The sequence below is a fragment of the Argopecten irradians genome, chromosome 8 (genome assembly GCF_041381155.1).
Source record: "Argopecten irradians isolate NY chromosome 8, Ai_NY, whole genome shotgun sequence".
Taxonomy (NCBI): Eukaryota; Metazoa; Mollusca; class Bivalvia; order Pectinida; family Pectinidae; genus Argopecten; species Argopecten irradians.
Window position 1 is genome coordinate 11,087,025 of NC_091141.1, and position 20,299 is coordinate 11,107,323.

The window sequence follows — 20,299 nt, forward strand, 5'->3', positions numbered from 1 at the left end:
AGAAATAGCGGTAACAAACTTTAACTATCAAAATCCAAGATGGCCGCCAGTCGACCATTTTGTTGACCGATCTGTCCCAAAATGCAATATGCACAACTAGGGCCCTAGGAGAACCAACATATGAAATTTGAGAAAGATCCCTTCATAACTTTCTGAGAAATAGCGGTAACAAACTTTAACTATCAAAATCCAAGATGGCCGCCAGTCGGCCATCTTGTTGACCGATTGGTCCCAAAATGCAATATGCACAACTAGGGCCCTAGGAGAACCAACATATGAAATTTGAGAAAGATCCCTTCAAAACTTTCTGAGAAATAGCGGTAACAAACTTTAACTATCAAAATCCAAGATGGCCGTCAGTCGGTCGGCCATCTTGTAGACCGATTGGTCCCAAAATGCAATATGCACAACTAGGGCCCTAGGGGAACCTACATATGAAATTTGAGACAGATCCCTTAAGTACTTTCTGAGAAATAGCGGTAACAAACTTTAACTATCAAAATCCAAGATGGCCGCCAGTCGGCCATCTTGTTGACCGATTGGTCCCAAAATGCAATATGCACAACTAGGGCCCTAGGGGAACCTACATGTGAAATTTGAGAAGCTCCCTTCTGTACTTTCTGAGAAATAGTGGTAACAAGAATTGTTAACGGACGGACGGACGGACGGACGGAGGACGGACGGACGGACGGAAGGACGGACGGACGACGGACACGGACGAAAGCGTTTGAATGCCCACCATCTGATGAGGTGGGCTAAAAATAGTCCAACTTTAGGCAACATTTGAAATAGTTAATACCACAAACACTAAACACCCCATGTCTCTATAAAATAGTCCAACTTTAGCCATTTCTATAGTGTTACCACAAACACTAAACACCCCACGTCTCTATAAAATAGTCCAACTTTAGCCATTTCTATAGTGTTACCACAAACACTAAACACCCCACGTCTCTATAAAATAGTCCAACTTTAGCCATTTCTTAGTGTTACCACAAACACTAAACACCCCACGTCTCTATAAAATAGTCCAACTTTAGCCATTTCTATAGTGTTACCTCACACAAACACTAAACACCCCACGTCTCTATAAAATAGTCCAACTTTAGCCATTTCTATAGTGTTACCACAAACACTAAACACCCCACGTCTCTATAAAATAGTCCAACTTTAGCCATTTCTATAGTGTTACCACAAACACTAAACACCCCACGTCTCTATAAAATAGTCCAACTTTAGCCATTTCTATAGTGTTACCACAAACACTAACACCCCACGTCTCTATAAAATAGTCCAACTTTAGCCATTTCTATAGTGTTACCACAAACACTAAACACCCCACGTCTCTATAAAATAGTCCAACTTTAGCCATTTCTATAGTGTTACCACAAACACTAAACACCCCACGTCTCTATAAAATAGTCCAACTTTAGCCATTTCTATAGTGTTACCACAAACACTAAACACCCCACGTCTCTATAAAATAGTCCAACTTTAGCCATTTCTATAGTGTTACCACAAACACTAAACACCCCACGTCTCTATAAAATAGTCCAACTTTAGCCATTTCTATAGTGTTACACCACAAACACTAAACACCCCACGTCTCTATAAAATAGTCCAACTTTAGCCATTTCTATAGTGTTACCCACCACAAACACTTAACACCCCACGTCTCTATAAAATAGTCCAACTTTAGCCATTTCTATAGTGTTACCACAAACACTAAACACCCCACGTCTCTATAAAATAGTCCAACTTTGCCATTTCTATAGTGTTACCACAAACACTAAACACCCCACGTCTCTATAAAATAGTCCAACTTTAGCCATTTCTATAGTGTTACCACAAACACTAAACACCCCACGTCTCTATAAAATAGTCCAACTTTAGCCATTTCTATAGTGTTACCTCACCACAAACACTAAACACCCCACGTCTCTATAAAATAGTCCAACTTTAGCCATTTCTATAGTGTTACCTCACCACAAACACTAAACACCCCACGTCTCTATAAAATAGTCCAACTTTAGCCATTTCTATAGTGTTACCACAAACACTAAACACCCCACGTCTCTATAAAATAGTCCAACTTTAGCCATTTCTATAGTGTTACCACAAACACTAAACACCCCACGTCTCTATAAAATAGTCCAACTTTAGCCATTTCTATAGTGTTACCACAAACACTAAACACCCCACGTCTCTATAAAATAGTCCAACTTTAGCCATTTCTATAGTGTTACCACAAACACTAAACACCCCACGTCTCTATAAAATAGTCCAACTTTAGCCATTTCTATAGTGTTACCACAAACACTAAACACCCCACGTCTCCTCTATAAAATAGTCCAACTTTAGCCATTTCTATAGTGTTACCACAAACACTAAACACCCCACGTCTCTATAAAATAGTCCAACTTTAGCCATTTTTAGTGTTACCACAAACACTAAACACCCACGTCTCTATAAAATAGTCCAACTTTAGCCATTTCTATAGTGTTACCACAAACACTAAACACCCCACGTCTCTATAAAATAGTCCAACTTTAGCCATTTCTATAGTGTTACCACAAACACTAAACACCCCACGTCTCTATAAAATAGTCCAACTTTAGCCATTTCTATATGTTTACCACAAACACTAAACACCCACGTCTCTATAAAATAGTCCAACTTTAGCCATTTCTATAGTGTTACCACAAACACTAAACACCCCACGTCTCTATAAAATAGTCCAACTTTAGCCATTTCTATAGTGTTACCACAAACACTAAACACCCCACGTCTCTATAAAATAGTCCAACTTTAGCCATTTCTATAGTGTTACCACAAACACTAAACACCCCACGTCTCTATAAAATAGTCCAACTTTTGCCATTTCTATAGTGTTACCACAAACACTAAACACCCCACGTCTCTATAAAATAGTCCAACTTTAGCCATTTCTATAGTGTTACCACAAACACTAAACATCCCACGTCTTTATAAAATAGTCCAACTTTAGCCATTTCTATAGTGTTACCACAAACACTAAACACCCCACGTCTCTATAAAATAGTCCAACTTTAGCCATTTCTATAGTGTTACCACAAACACTAAAAACCCACGTCTCTATAAAATAGTCCAACTTTAGCCATTTCTATAGTGTTACCACAAACACTAAACACCCCACGTCTCTATAAAATAGTCCAACTTTAGCCATTTCTATAGTGTTACCACAAACACTAAACACCCCACGTCTCTATAAAATAGTCCAACTTTAGCCATTTCTATAGTGTTACCACAAACACTAAACACCCCACGTCTCTATAAAATAGTCCAACTTTAGCCATTTCTATAGTGTTACCACAAACACTAAACACCCCACGTCTCTATAAAATAGTCCAACTTTAGCCATTTCTATAGTGTTACCACAAACACTAAACACCCCACGTCTCTATAAAATAGTCCAACTTTAGCCATTTCTATAGTGTTACCTCACCACAAACACTAAACACCCCACGTCTCTATAAAATAGTCCAACTTTAGCCATTTCTATAGTGTTACCACAAACACTAAACACCCCACGTCTCTATAAAATAGTCCAACTTTAGCCATTTCTATAGTGTTACCTCACCACAAACACTAAACACCCCACGTCTCTATAAAATAGTCCAACTTTAGCCATTTCTATAGTGTTACCACAAACACTAAACACCCCACGTCTCTATAAAATAGTCCAACTTTAGCCATTTCTATAGTGTTACCACAAACACTAAACACCCCACGTCTCTATAAAATAGTCCAACTTTAGCCATTTCTATAGTGTTACCTCACCACAAACACTAAACACCCCACGTGGTCCCATTATGCTGACAATGGACAAACCAGTCCTCCCACTTCCTTTATGCTGAGCACTAATATAAGCGAGAGCAGGAACTTGTCATGACAGTGTAAAGTAAAAAGGGCAAACATAAAAGAGGGTAGTGGGATGAATCTTTCCAGGTTTACTGTCAAGCTTTTAAAAAATCTATTTTCCCCAGGGAGTTGTGTTTATCTTAACTACTAAATAAATAATGAAGACATACCGTATTTAAATAGTAATTGGAGTTGATAGGAGATATCAGGCTAATCAACCTACCCTTGAGTAGCTGAGGATGTTTTTAACAGACTCGGATACATACAGGATACGAGCACGATCACAGCTGACCACCAATAAGAACCCTTCCGCAGCCTAAAAATGCAAATCATCAAGGATTAACAAAAATTTTAAACAGATTCAAGTTTTAAAATAAATATTACAGTCAAACCTACCTTCAATGATCGCTGCTGTATAAAAGACCACCTGCTTAATAAGATCACTTTTTTACAGTCCCAAATGGCCATTTTGACCTGTGTATAAAAACCACTTAGCTATAGAGACCACTTTTCCCATGTCCATTTGGTAGTCTTTACAGACAGATTTGACTGTATATTATTTTTCTTATTGCTTAACATCAAGAGTTTGACTTTTAAACTATCGGGATTTACAAATGGACTTTTGTGATTAAGGAAAATAACAGAATTACTTAGGTTAATTCCAGAGAAAAGCGTTACAAGTAATGGTTGACAAACAGAATAGCAGATAGCTAACTATATATACCTTTAAAATGAGATGTTTCATTTCATCCTCAGAGAGAAAGGACGGTCGTGATGTTTTCTCTGAACAGACACTGGCAGATCCTGAAACATTCAGATATTACTTCATTGAAAGTGTTTTCTATTGAACCTAGAAGTGTACTCTATACCATTTTTCATTCATTTTCCCAATTTCTATTGTTTCCAAAACATTCAAAAAGATAAAAGTTTTGCAGATTTAAATTGTTATTGAAATGCCTTTCAAAATAATTGTTAAAAGATATCAATTCATGCCGATAAACTTTTACAAACTAACCTTGATTAAGTTTGTGAAAATAAATCAGCCTCAAAAGAATGTTGGTTTACAGTATGTCCCTAGGTATCTATATAGCCACATTTGGTGACCCTCTGCTGTACCTGGAGCCAGCTTCATGAACATTTCTTAAATTTAAGGAATCACTTAACTTAAAATTCTCTAACGGAAAGAAAGCATTACAGACTTTAAAGAAGGCTCCTTAACTAAGATTTTTTTCCTGGATTTTTGTGATGCTTTTGTATGGAAAATTTGAAATTAAAACTAGAAATATGTCTGGTAGACATTAAGTGCTCGCTAACTACTTCCTAACATTAATTTCCAGTATGAAATCATCCTCTACAAGAGGTGTATATAGCACTTTCGCTCATTATCCTTGGGACTATTGCAAGGAGATGGTTTAGCCCTTGGTGTATTGTACTAAATACTTTTCTTTACTTCATCAGAACTTTAAATGTGAAATTACTTTGAACTTTGTTTAGTGTGTTTATTATCATATTGATATTGATACGATAGACTTGTTTCGCTGTTCAAAATAGTTGTCCGCTTCAGCACTGTCCAGTCTCTGTGAATGTGGTGACTTACCTGTGCTATGCTTGAACACCTTTCTGGGTTTTTTATTCTCTTAAGCATGGCTGTGTTATTTTATAAATATTAATTAGAACTGCAGCAATGCGGTCTGTGGTCACAGGCTTTAGTAATTATAAAAGTGATAGTGCAACATACATCTAGGACCTAGGATGATGTGAAATAAATAAAATATGTGGCTGGTACTAAAAGTTATCGGTTTCGTCACTTTCTTTTATTGACTATATAAAGCTGATTGGTATTGTATTGTTCTGGAAGTTTCTAAAGTCGATCAGATGCTTAGAATATCGTGACCGATGCAAGAGTTTGAATGATACGCAGCTTGAAGTTTACACAAGACAAATGCGTTTAGAAATGTCTAATGTCACTATTGTTAATTTATAGTAGAACATCGCAGGTATATCTTAGTATATGTTTTTGAAAGGTTGGTGTCACTAAATTACGGCGAAATCTATCAAACGGTATAAGACACTGACTTGCAGTATTGCGTGTACAGTTGGAATCTGCATAACTGGAATTTCTGGTTCAATTTTTACTGAACAGGAAGCAAACTGTATATTAAGTTTATCATAGTTATCGTATCGTATTTATCATATATAACAACTGGAGACAAACTGTAAAATCGTGCGAAAATGTGTATCACATGAAAATAAAGGGGCAAGGCCACTCATAGATGCTGTGAATGAAGGACTCAAACAAAGGAATAAAGAAATTGGTTTTTCATTCAAATATTGAATTTACATTTCTGTAGTATACTAAGTGTACAGTGTTGAATTTCGGAGTTTAACAAAATATAATTACGGTATATCGTATTTATCTTATGAATGGTTCAGAACCTGAGTATCATTTTTTATAATTCTTTATTAATTACTATTATTTTCAATTTCATTTATGTCTCTTCAAAGACAAAAAATAATAGTTAACATATCCGTATCTAATATTGTCTTAACATTTAAGCATATTTTCGGAAAAATATAACATTAGCAATATAACCATTTCCGGATATGTTTTGGTTTCCTTTTTAGAAAACGAACATGACTTTTGACTAATAAATCATGGCCAGATACTTTTGCCAAATAAAAGGTACATTATTTCATTACGTATATCACTCCGATTTCTTTTAAATTCACAAGAAAGGTAGCTGTAAACATCATGAAAACTTCATGTAATGTATCGGACTTTAGCAAGTCTTCGTAAGCCTAACATTGAAGTGGTTGGCGACATATTATCGTGAAGAACATTTTATCATGATTTTTGCTTTGCTGACTTTTGACTAATAATAAATCATGGCCATATACTTTTGTCAAATAAAAGGTACGTTATTGGTTACTTATAAAAATCGAATTTCTTTAAATCATAAGAAAGCTACTAACATCAAGAAAACTTCATGCAATGTATCAGACTTTAGCAAGTCTTCATAAGGCTACCGTACATTAAACGGCAATATAAGTTCATTTGTCACTTTAAGCTTCTCGTACAAAGATAGACCTACATTATATTTTGTAAATTTATGTTGATAAATTTAGCACTTTTTTCCTTTCACTATAACGCACTTGTCGATAAACAAACGACACAACTCCCAGTGACAGAACACGGGAGGAAACCCGTACTCAAAACTATTAACTTTTACTGCGCAATAATATCATCAGATATAGTTTGTCAATGCAACCAACACAAAAAACTTTATAAGCGTTTAAGAACTTTCTTTTGCAGTTAACTTCCTAACATTTGATCAGAATAATCGATCAGTAGCATGAATCACATAAATTTAAATAAACATACACAATTCAAATTCCACCGAAAGTCTGTCACGGAGGAAGACAACGAAGAAGGCTTTGTTCATGATTTTTCGGAGACCATTGATCTTGGAGTGATACAAATATTGTAACTGGACACTTAAAACACTCCATCCATGGTGTATATGAATGAACAAATTCAATGTCTGTGGTTTTGAATATTGGGGTTTTATTTTCCATACCATCAAGTAATATGTGAAATGAACAAAACAACTTTTAATTTTCATCGCGGAGTGATTTCATTGTTTTGATGTGCACAGGCTCGTCGAGCGTACCTAAGATTGCTGTTTCACAGCATCAATAAAAAAGGTTTACAAGTTTTCTTACATTTTTTTCTTCTTCCAAGAGTTATATCACACAAAGGTTGGTATGAAATCAAGAGTTATCAAAAGAACTTATGACTACCACATATATGTTTTTCAATTCACCTCGTAATGACTTGAGATGTTGTACAGCCATACGCAGCACTGTTAATTTGTCTAACTTGCGGCTCATGGAACTACACATCGGTAAAAGGGAAGACAACTCTATGATATAAGTGTTCATCTTGTCCCGTCTCCGCTTTTCTATCTCGCTGTGGTTTTGTCTGTAACCAATGAAAGCCAATGGAATCTGACAATATGTTATAACTGTGACATAATATACAATATTGCTTTATAATTGAAAGATTTCCATAAAACACATTTATAACAAACTTACAACAAATTCATGGTTATAATGTAGTACTTTTCATTACCCGTCAAGGTTCATATATGATGTATGTTATATCAGTATAACGAAGTATGCTTATAACAAAATGATTTTGTTGTTCCCCAGAGCTTTGTTATAACCATGCTTTACTGTATAACCATGCACTATGAAATAATTTACAAAATTGCTGTATAAATGAAAGATTTCCATAAAACACATTTATAAGGGACACACTTACCATGTTCTACCCAATAAGCGCCCAAGTCCCTAAAAGCGTCCCTTCCCTTTTTAAAGACCTCAATTTCATTTGTCCAGGCATAAATAAAGACCATAACTACATTAAATTGTATAGATTATTAGATTTGCAATGATTTTGTCTTACAAGCACCTTTTCGTTTTTTCAATTTTTTAACACCCAGGACGCTTATTAGGTTGATTACGGTACAACAAATTCCTGGTTATCTATGCTTATAACAAAGTCATTATTTTGGTCACTACAAATTTGTTATAATGTGTTTTACAGTATACCGTTAGAGAGTCCTCATAACAGATTTCTAGACAAGGTTAAGATAACATATTTTTGTGAAATTATTTATTTCAAAGTTCAACATGCAATACAAAGCTTAACTGATCCCCTGGATACCATTGAGTACTCAGGCAGCGAAAAAGTACCTTCACCAAAGAAAACACATTGAAAGTTACCTTATTTCACATGCTTTCAAGAGGATTTAGTGATTTAGACCTTTACTCAATGATCTTGGTGATTCGAGAAATAAATTGGTAAGTATCGTGAACTTAAAAAAGATTTCTTCCCTTTTGTGATATTTGTTTAATATCAATACTGTATATTCTTTTTCAGAGAATCATCTGTCTGAAAATGCACATTGGTGTTAAAAACGAAACACATGTGTAAAAAAAATCCAGTTTTATTTTGAAAGAATCATTTTCTCAATGCCTACTCACCTGTCCCCTGAGACGGAATCGAAGGTCATCCTGGAACAAAGCAAAATAACAAATTAATGAAATTAGAGATAAATAGAAAATTTGTTTATCATATAATAATCGCAATCGTAGATTTTGAGAAGTTCAAAAGGTGATTTGGACGCCATCTTGGATTTTTGATCAAAATGACAAAACTTAGTTGGGACCATATCAGGATCATTTCAGGTTTACCCATATTGGTGTCAATTAAGTTAAACAATTTAAATGCAGCAGACTTGATAAACTTTTTCAGACAAGTTGACATACATAACAAGCTTACAGTAACAAGCAACACACGTCCCCTACCGTCAATTACAGTTCCTAGTCTATGGCCAGTTATTATTGCTTAGTTATGCTATCATTGTATGAAGTTTGAATAAATTCTGTTGATGTCTTTTCAAGTTACCGTCCAGAAATTACAATTTTTGAAACAATCTCTATTTAGTAACAGTGACCTTCGTAGTTGACCTTTTGACCCCATATCCAATCCAAAGGTATGTTATCTCCTATATTACCATTGTATGTAGTTTGAACAAGTTCTGTTGATGTGTTCTCAAGTTAACACCCTGAAACTAACATTTGTTTAAGAATCTATATTTAGTAACAGTGACCTTTGTAGTTGACCTTTTGACCCCAAATATAATCACAAGCTCTTATATGCTACCATTGTGTGAAATTTGATCAAAATCCGTTAATGTGTTCTCAAGTTAACATTTGGAAAATAAATTTTTTTTTAAATCTATTTTTAGTAACAGTATACAGTTACTGACTGGGGTAAAGAGCAACAGATCATTTGTTGGATCCGAAGACAAACTGTTGCCCGAGGCGAAAGGCCAAGGGCAACTGTTTGTGTAAGGGTTCATCTGTTGCCCAAAATCCCAGTCAAAAACTGTTTTGTTATACCCCATTATGACGTCACTCCGATCCAAAAGCACGTTTAACAGTCGATTTTAACAGTTCTTTGGATCGCTCGACGAAACAGTTTATTTAATGTCATTTTTGTCGATAGAATTTATATAGAAACTATTTTATAGGGGTATAACAATGACTGTAGTTGACCTTTTGACCCCAAATTCAATCCCAAGCTGTATTTTCTCATATGCTACCATTGTGTGAAGTTTGATCAAAATCTGTCAATTAGTTCTCAAGTTATCATCAGACAGATAGGAAAACGGGAACAAACACTATAGTCCCCGCCGATTTCACCGGAAGGGGACTAAGAGTGATTTGAATGGTTCCAGACAAAAGTTGCTTTACTCTACTGATACGTGACAGGGTTCGGTATACAAGATGTCGCACCATGAATGTCTAAATCAGGCAAGTTTTAACATTTCACACATGCTGACCACAGTGAATCTTGGTGGCATGTCACAGTGATACCAACTATTCCAACTTCAATTATAACTGGTTGTTTCATATATATGAACAATTTTCAATGCAGAGACTATATAAACATTATCACTTTAAATTAAAACCTTGAGTTCTTTGATGCAGGGCCGAATGAGACTTCAGCCCGACTGAAACCTCAAAAGAAGTCATTACAATATTATATTCTTTCTACCACTATGTCTTTGAGGATAGTTATATTAACTGGGTTTTTAGAAATAATACAAACTTTGACATCTTCATTGATCCCGTCTCAAGCAGACTGTCGTCATCATCAAAGTCTTCAAGAGCATCCATGTTACTGAATAAAATCAATATCAAATGCAATTAATTACTATTGACATACATGTTATATATATTGGATACATATTTTGACCTCATCTAACCACACAAGCCATCATGTATCGCTTGCTATACATACTGCACTGTAGTTGTAAACATATACATTTTATGGGTAATATTATTAGGGTATGCATTTTTCATCAAAATTGATGCATAAATTACTATTGCACTAATGTACATATATTTTGTATATATATCTTTATATCCATCATGGTGATAGCACGATTAAGTTAACATGTTCAAGATCACTTTTGCACTAAGATTTGATGGTGGCAAGTATGTTTACATTAGGTATAGTAATTCAATTTAAATTCACTGTAAATTTCTTTTTTGAAAATTACTACCATGTATCTTGTTTTTCTTGCTGTTCATTTATGAGTTAGAATAATCTAGAATGCTTCAGTTTAGTTGATACATAATCTGAGCTTATTGTCAACATAAACGGGAATTTATTTACTGTGTTATACCTTTGGGAAATTAAAGTATCTTATTAAACTGCTTTTATATCAGTATAGAACCCATACAGCCTGGCAGAAGAGCAGAACAAGTTCAGATTGCTTCTTTAGTATATTATTTGAGTTTGACCATCGACTATGTTCCTTATCACAGTTACCTTCATTTTCAATAAAAGCAATGCTACTGTTTCTATGTTGCAAATAAGAAACAAAACAATATAGATGATGTCCATCATTATATCTGGGGGCCGCGGTGGCTGTGTGGTTAAGATGTCTAGACATATTGCCACAGGCCCTCCACTCCTGGGTGGCGAAATTGAATTCCATGTGGGACAGTTGCCAGGTATCAACTCCTTGGTCGGTGGTTTTTCTCCAGGTACTCTGGCTTTCCTCCACCAATAAACCTGGCACATCCTTACATGACCCTGGCTGTTAATAGGATGTTTAACTAATGAAATCCACACTCCTTATATCACTTAGCTAACTCATTTGGCTTTTCTTCGCCGGAAGTCCCCGAAAATTTGCACCATCGAGACAGTTCCATTATTTATATTGAAAAAACAATATATATACAGTCAAATCTGTTTATAAAAACCATCCAAGGAGAAAAATGGTCTTAATAACAAAGTGGTCTTTTAGACAGGGCAAATTGTGTTGGTATTGACCATCTGACCACTGAGGTGGTTGCTAAGACAGATTTTACTGTACACTATACATACCTGACAGTCCTCTTGCGGGACTTTTCAGAACTTCCCTGACGCTGTAGCTGCATTCCTGTATAGTCCATCATAGCATCATATACTGAGCGCCATGAACAATCACCTTTATCTGGATACCCAGTCACTGACTCTCAACTCAAAGAAACTGTAAACAAATAATTCAAGATTATAAATATCGCAAAAGCAAAAATATCTTGTCCACAATAGGTTTTCTGTTAATGTGTTTCCCCTTACTGTTCAGTTAAAAAGAGCACTACACATAATAGAAGCATGATAAAATGTGTGAAACACTTATAGCAATAGGTGGTTTTTCACATATGCAGTAGAAAGACAATCATTATACTGCTTAATACAGGACCAATTCAATACAAAGTTAGAACTGCTGATACCCAAGGGTCATATATGTAGAAATGTCAACATTTAGATCAGAAAGCAACATATATATATATATATATACCAATGATTCAATAACCAATGACTTTGTTAAAATGTCAAGAATGTCAAACACACACAATTGCTTGATCTGATTTATCTTGTATACTATTATTGGAAGTTAATTCGTTGTCTGACAGTCTGACATTCTACCTCTTACCCTCCATCTCTAGCTAGGTTTTGGTAACTATGCAGACAGTGTCAGACATTCTACAACTAAACATCAATCTTTTGGGTGACTATTTGGCTTGGTGTCTAGACAATGTAACAGAATGGACATGAGTTATACTAGATGTCCCCTCACATGGGTGACCTGGTAATGCAGTGGCATGTCGCCTTCACTTAGACAGCCAGGTTTGATCACACACAGGGCGTGAAAAGGACCGATCATGTGGGTTTCTCCCACTCTTAGACCCCTTGCACACTTACATCAAGACCACCAAAAGTGATATGTAACAAGAGGCCCAGGGAGCCTGTATTGCTCACCTGGTTTGTAATGCCAAGTTATGTTCTGAATACAGGTTCATTGTTTCTTTTCTAAAGAAATCTAAATATTTACCTCTATTTCCCCTATCAGGCCCCACACTTCCTGCCGCCCACTCTTCCCCTTCCCCAAGAGATGTTTCTGGCCAAATTTGGTTACAATCCATGTAGAACTCTATGACTATAGTAGTGATTTAAAGAATTTACCTCTATTTCCCTTATTGGGCCCCGCCCCTCCTGCCCCCAGGGGGTCAGAGCCAAAATTTATACATGCTCTATTCCCCTTCCCCTAAAGATGTTTCTGACCAAATTTGGTTACAATTTTTGCAGAACTCTATAGTAGCGAATTAAAGGAAATCTTGATGGGCGGACAGACAGACGACAGGCGCTGAACCATGACATAAGCTCACTGCATGAGTTAAAAATTATATAACTTGTTTCAAAATCAATGTAAAATGAATAAAGTTTATATTTATGCCGATTATGCCCTCTTCTCCTTTTCATTACTCAAGCATGCTATTCCTTCTAACTCACTCTTATCAATAGATCAATTATGTATATTCTCCGAAACATGTGGGAGTTTTATCCTTCAGTTTTGTCAATTTTTTTTTTTGGTCACCCAAGTCATGCAATTGTTTTATCATGTCAATCTCTGCCCCAGCAGGTGAAGTATGGGAGGCTGGTTTAATCTGTAACTTGATACAGACACACACCCATAAACACCATATATACATTCACACACCCATAAACGCCATATTCAGTCACACAGTGTTTCATCTACAGGAATCTTCATGCCACAGGCACGGAGCAAAATAGAATAATGTAAAATTAGAATGTGTTATGACAAAAAAATCCTCTTACAGTTGCAATCTGGGATCTTATATCTGAATGGAGTAATCCTCTTATTGTGGAATGTAACCAAGGGAAGAATACTTGTACAGATCGACATTACAGTAACACCGCCAAAGCTCCAACACTAAAATCAGATGTACTTTGGTTAAGCAATGAAAATTAGACATTTTGCTCTTCTTACATAATTAGCAGCATCAATACCATGGTAACAAGCTTTTTCCTATACTATGTGAAATGGGTTGGTATTTTCCTAGCAACTGTAGCACCACCCTGTGAAGTATACGAGAGATTAGAAACTGATACATTAAGTGCAGAATGTGTGCTTGTTGATTTGACAAAATATTACATCATCTAAACATTATCAATATATGTAACTTGACCTTATATATGTATAACATCATAAGATGATGTAATTTTTTTTCACAAGTTCAACTGCTACGGTGAGCTAGTGGTAAAGGTGTACTTTTAAATGATATTTCTCCTCATATTTTACAAAGTCTTGTTGAGAAGAAAGAAGTTTTTTATAATCTTAGACAGGACAACCTGGTAAAGATTCCAAAGGTTATAAACACCTCCACTTATGGTAATAGAACCTTTTCGTTTTGCTGCTTCTCAGGTGTGGAACAGTCTGCCAAATGAATGTCGGCTAGCTGAAAACTACAATTCGTTTCGCAGACTGCTTCACACCTGGGATACACAGATCTGCTCCTGTACAATCTGTGCACACCATATAGGATGAGTTGTTCCCCTTTGGAATCTACTTGCTTGAAATTATACCATACAACCTGTGATATTTCAAACCTTTTCAAAGATCATTACTTTTATAAACCTTATTTTAGCTTATTGTTTTCTACCTATGACTTCAATATCTATTTCTTAATTCACACTATGTTAGTGTATATCCTGTAAATTTTTACACTTTGCTATATTAGCATTTATGTACATTACACTTCAGTGTCTTAACCTATCCAGTGTACCATTTGTGTGACATACAAGTGAAATTATTAAGTTATTACCTTTAAATGAATTTTTTTTATTTCTGCTAAACTGTGATAGCCGTTTCCAACTAAATATCATGTATCTATTACATGCTTGTTATAGTTAAATTGTTGTCTGTCTATATATATTACCTGTTTGTACTGTGATATTTTTACATATGTTTGTCGCAAGAATAGCACTACAGTGCTAATGTTATTATGTTCCTCATGTATGCGACTCTAAATAAAATAGAAAGAACTCAAAACACAAGTGAAACAGTTTATTACCAAATACTGATCAAATGTTGGTGATTTTTCGTGTAAAAATTCTTACTTTCCTCCACATCGAAAGACCTTGTAGATATAATTTTTTAAATCTCCTGATGAATCATTCTGTTTAAGTCTTGCTTAAATATTTATTTAATAATGGAAGATGAAATATGTTTAAGACAAGACCTAGTACAGTGTATTGGATATGAAAATTACTGGACATGTGGAATTTTACGCGAACTGGAAATATATGTAATTATGCAAGGTCGATTGATCTCAGATATTTCCCAGCACGAAATATTTTGAACATGTACCCATATGAACTTTGTTGTTAAAAGTCTAAAAGTGTATTTAACGCAAAAATAACAATACCACGAAAAGTTAATGCATGCAAGTCACGGAATTAAACACTCCACATTCACGATAATGACAATGACTGTTTCAATGTTAAATCAGCATTTTGGTTGATAACTTTTCCAATTACAATGGGAATATAAATATTGCAAAGAAATATTTTTTACAGAATAAGCAAAATTGCCCAATCCTATTTCCTAGTAATGATTAAAGTAGGGAATGGATTTGAGGAGATCAGGTTCTCATATCAGGTCAACATCGGTAACATTCTACATCTTTATAGTGCAGAACACAAGGATAATCTATATTACTTGGGCTGTTTCTACATGACCTAAGTGTAACAATTTCCTATATACACCAATGTTTGTTAATGCAATGCTACATGTATTAATGAGGTAAACCACATCAAGGATTTATAAGTGAGAAGGATTCGTATCTGTCTCTTTACATTACTAAACACCACGCGAGACGCCTATGAACCGGGAATAAAAACCGTTTTTCTCAACAAATACTTGTCTTATCGAGTCAAACGAAACACCATTGTAAAGTTTATGAAATTTCACGACGTTTATTACTTGCTTTAAAGACGGAATATTTAGGGGATATGTCTTAAATTTTTGTTAAAAAAAATCGACAGCTCATAAAATGACAGCACCGCTTCAGAAAGTAAGACGGTAACCCTCGCACCCGCAAGCTACATCTAAGGCTGTGCCGGCGGATATCAAAGGAAAATTAGTCGTCGCCCAACGTCACAGCCAGTGCACAAACACAAAAGCGCCTGCCTTGGACTTCCAGTGTGGCTTATCCTTCTCATATACGTCCTTGGCCACATTAATACACAACAAATAAATAAAATTTACCACTTTTAACACAGAACATGTAAATGAAAATGTACCTTTTTTAAAGGTAGGTTTCGCCCAACCAAATAAATATTTTTGTGTAAAATCCGATAAACGGAAGAAAAGGTAAAAACAAGAGGCCCATGGGCCTTAAGATTTTAGCCTATTCGACCCCTGTGAATAAAGATCAAGGTCATTTTAAAAAAAAACAACAAATATGGTAGTCCCTCGTCCCAGCATGTCACAGGCCCAATATCAGGTCTCTAGGCCTCTAAGTTGTTCACAAAAAGTCGTTAAATTTTTTTAGCCTATTTGACCCCTGTGACCTTGAAGGTCAAAGTCATTTTTTTAACAAACTTGGCAGCCCTTCATCACAGCATGCTGCAAGCCCAATATGAGTATCCTCGGCCTTTCAGTTCTTAAGAAGAAGTTGTTTAAAGTTTTTAGCCTTTTTGACCCCTGTGACCTTAAATGAAGATCAAGGTAATTCATTTGAACAAACTTATTAGTCCTTCAGCACAGCATGTCACAACAGGCACAATATAAGGTCTCTAGGCCTCTTAGTTATTCACAAGAAGTTGTTTAAAGATTTAAGCCTATTTGAGCCCGTGACCTTGAATGAAGGTCAAGGTCATTCATTTGAACAAACTTGATAGCCCTTCATCTCAGCATGCTGCAGGTCCAATATGAGCATCTTCGGTTCTTGAGAAGAAGTTGTTGAAAGATTTTAGCCTATTTGACCCCTGTGAACTTGAATGAAGATCAAGGTCATTTATATAAACAAACTTGGTAGCCCTTCATTCAAGCATGCTACAGGCCAAATATCAGTACCCTGGGCCTTTCAGTTATTGAGAAGAAGTCGTTTGAATGAAGAAATTATGGACGGCACTCCATGACTGACGGTGTTTGATGACAATAGGTCATCCTGCAAATGAAGCTGCGATGGATTGTGTTGTCAAAGTTCGTGCATGCACATTGTTACCCACTAAAAGTAAACAAATGGCTGAGCGAAAGCGTATGGGGGAAAAAAGTATATGAATCAGCAACAAAGAGGAGGAAATTAGAACGGATTTGGTGGCACCCTTGGATATCTCTAGGGAATGAAATTCAGAGATGGAATGTAGCAATAGAAGAAACAGAAGCCATATCTAAAGCGGACCTTGACCAGATCCTGTCGGGACTCTTGTTAGATGTGGTGAGTTAAATTTCAACACATGCCAGTGAACATACAGAGGCAGACTAAATACACATATGTTTGATGTACTAAGCTAACGAGCGTATGTAAGTAACATCAAGTGTTTTAGATTATATGATTGTATAAATAATCCACCGCACTTCAATTTGTTGTTGTTTTTTACTAAACATGCCGTGACAAGACTGACACCTTTTATCTGACCTTCTGTTTGTCGATACAGCATCGTTTTGGAAAATAATATGTCCCATGTAAAGCTTGACTTCGCTCTATTTTTAGAGGAGTATTTTCCTGGTCAAGCTAGGCAACTGACCACCAATATTGTTCCCTATATGCATCGAAAATGACCTGAAGTTTATATCTATGTATTGAATAAATTTCAATTTCGTAGTCTTTAAATTTCATTGAGCGAAACCTACATTTAAATGAATATATGGTTTCAATTTATAAACAGATTGTAATTGTAATAAATAATTTTTGAGATAATTCAACGGTAAATAATTTAGATTGCTAGACTTTTTTTTAAATTTTATTTTCAAATCATGAATCAAATTATTTCTATTAGCCATTAATTTTCTACATGTGCTTAATACAGCTTTATTTTTCATTTGAAACTGATTGCAATGTCAATCAGTCAGGTAAGACACATCCTGTTTTCACTTGAAACATTAATATTGAAATCTCTAGAAATGAATGCAGATCAATGTTGTAATACAAATCAATTAGTTAAGCTAACCTGTTATTGTTTCAATGATAACATGATTAATATAGTATTTATTTTTCTTCACTTAATTCATAGAGAATGTGTGATGGATATTGATTGGTAATTAAAACTGTTCTTACATGATATGAATACAGAATGTGTTATGAACATTTAATCTAATTAATGCAGTTTGAAATTTACAATATGTATAGACTATGGTCATCAAGGTCTTCTTTTTCAAATAAAAATATGGTAATATTTTAAATTGATATAGATCGTAGTGAAAATCAGTGTTAGATATCAAACACACCGTTTTTACATATTGACATGTAAATTCATAAAGAATATAATGAAAGTCAAGGAGGATATTCATTTTGTTTAAACAGGTGCCAAATATAGATATTCTTTCTTTTTAATGAATTTATATAGATTCTATATCAATCAATTATGTTTTAATGACATCAGAATTTTGCATATATAGCACATGATAAAGTAATAAAACATTAGGCCCCATGCCTAATCCATTTTACTTGGTGATGAATCATATATAAACAGGCAATCTGTTCCTGTCGTAATGTGGTATATATCAGATGTATTTACATCCATTGTCAAATGTAGTGCAAAACCACATTATTTGAAAGATGAAAGTGTCAAAACTTCATGGCTAAATGAATACGGGGTAAATAGAACATATTAAAGTGTGTTGATTAATTATGCCAGAAAGTGAATAAACATGGATATAAACATTGCTCATTCATACAAAGTTTGAGAATTAATGAGAAATTCCCTACATTACATCAGGACAACAACAGGAATTCATAAACTGGCAGCAGATGTAATTTTAAAATACAGACATTTGAGTGAAAACAGCATGATTATTGTTTCTGCAGCCACAGGTTCAGATTAGGCATCAATCTGTTGAAACCAACCTACATCAAAATTTCTGCTTTAAGTTTTTTAAGTTCTGTGAGGAGATGACATGAGTTCAGCACTTTTCATCTCAGGATAATTAACCCCATCGGGTACTATTTCTAGGTATCCACTCCATAAAGTTAATTCTCAACCTGATTTTGTAAATTTTGGGTTCTAACAGATCCTGTCTGCCAAGAAACTGAAAGGTGTTCATTTGGTTTCATATAGCTTAATGCCTAAAATTAATAACAGTTGCGGTGATTTAGTTAGTTAGTTATTGCTTGTACATACTCACCAGCTAAATCCAATGTTCAGTCAATCTACCAATAATGTTTCAAAATCCTGTTTTTTGCTCTTTAAAAGTGATTGTTTATATCCTAACCATGTATATGTATTTAATCCTATATCAAAGGATCAATCTATATCAGTTGGAATATGGGAGATATTCAAGTTGTATAGTCTGTGACTGTATTTTTAGCATAGATAAAGTGTTCTACATATTTTCTCCGCCTCTCTAAGTTTTAAACTTTCGATATTTACAGACTTTTGTAAAGTTCATATTCGCAAGGTTATTAAACAATTAAATTAAAATATTGATTTTAACGTATACACGTTTAAAATAACTCCAAAGTATCCAAACTGTTTCCATCTATTCCGATCTGTGCAGGTGTTGTGGATATTGATCACATGATATGGCTTGAGAGGTTACGATCTATACAGGTATCGCCAATGTCGTCATGTGATGCAACTCAGTTTTCTGATATAACCAGAAAGTTTAAAAATATGGGCTGACTGTGGCGGTTCTTTCAAAATGTGTGATATTTCATGCGACATTTACCGCTATGTCATTAGTATTTTGGTGCTTTCATGGAACCATCATATATTAGCATCCATATTCACACATTGTATGTTTTTTGAGAGTTTGTGATGGTGAAAATTACAAGAAATATAACTTTAAGTACACTTTGATCCCTTGGTTATCCTTAAAATTGTCCATACCAAAAACAACATATCAAATCAAGGCAGAAATCAATGTCAGTTTTTATGGAAAACAACATTCCACAACTTGCATCGAAACATTAACATAGCACATTCAGCCAATTGGGCCTCTTGCTCAATTTCCTGCATTTCCCCCTTAAAATGACTGCTCAATACACAATACAACACTTATAACACTAGCCTATATTAATGCTGAAATCAATGTCAGTTGTAACAGAAAACAGCATTTCCTAAATTTCACCAAAACAACTTTAACCTGGTATAATAATTGGCCCAATTGCTTTTAAAATTCTCAAAGTCAAGTATTTTTTTCATCAAAATGACTTCCACGCCAAATGAAACAACTACTCCAATACTAATGTAGAAATCAATGTTAATTGTTACAGGTAACAGTATTACACAACTTGCGCTGAAATC

At 34.9% G+C, this 20,299-nt stretch overlaps 2 protein-coding genes across 3 annotated transcripts in view; both read right to left on the reverse strand.

Moving 5' to 3' along the window:
* The window catches only part of LOC138329345 (zinc finger and BTB domain-containing protein 49-like), a 265,156-nt gene that overhangs the window by 98,894 nt on the left and 145,963 nt on the right, over positions 1 to 20,299 (reverse strand). The window lies entirely within an intron of this gene.
* LOC138329343 (protein cycle-like) overlaps positions 1 to 20,299 on the reverse strand; it is a 71,210-nt gene that overhangs the window by 15,739 nt on the left and 35,172 nt on the right. For both annotated transcript variants that reach the window (XM_069276261.1, XM_069276262.1), the window contains exons 3-8: positions 11,870 to 12,014; positions 10,583 to 10,654; positions 8,950 to 8,979; positions 7,725 to 7,882; positions 4,625 to 4,704; positions 4,124 to 4,216 (exon numbers count right to left, since the gene is read on the reverse strand). In XM_069276261.1, coding sequence (XP_069132362.1) covers positions 4,124 to 4,216; positions 4,625 to 4,704; positions 7,725 to 7,882; positions 8,950 to 8,979; positions 10,583 to 10,654; positions 11,870 to 11,940 — 504 coding nt within the window. In that variant the 5' untranslated portion in view covers positions 11,941 to 12,014. The remainder of the gene's footprint in view (positions 1 to 4,123; positions 4,217 to 4,624; positions 4,705 to 7,724; positions 7,883 to 8,949; positions 8,980 to 10,582; positions 10,655 to 11,869; positions 12,015 to 20,299) is intronic.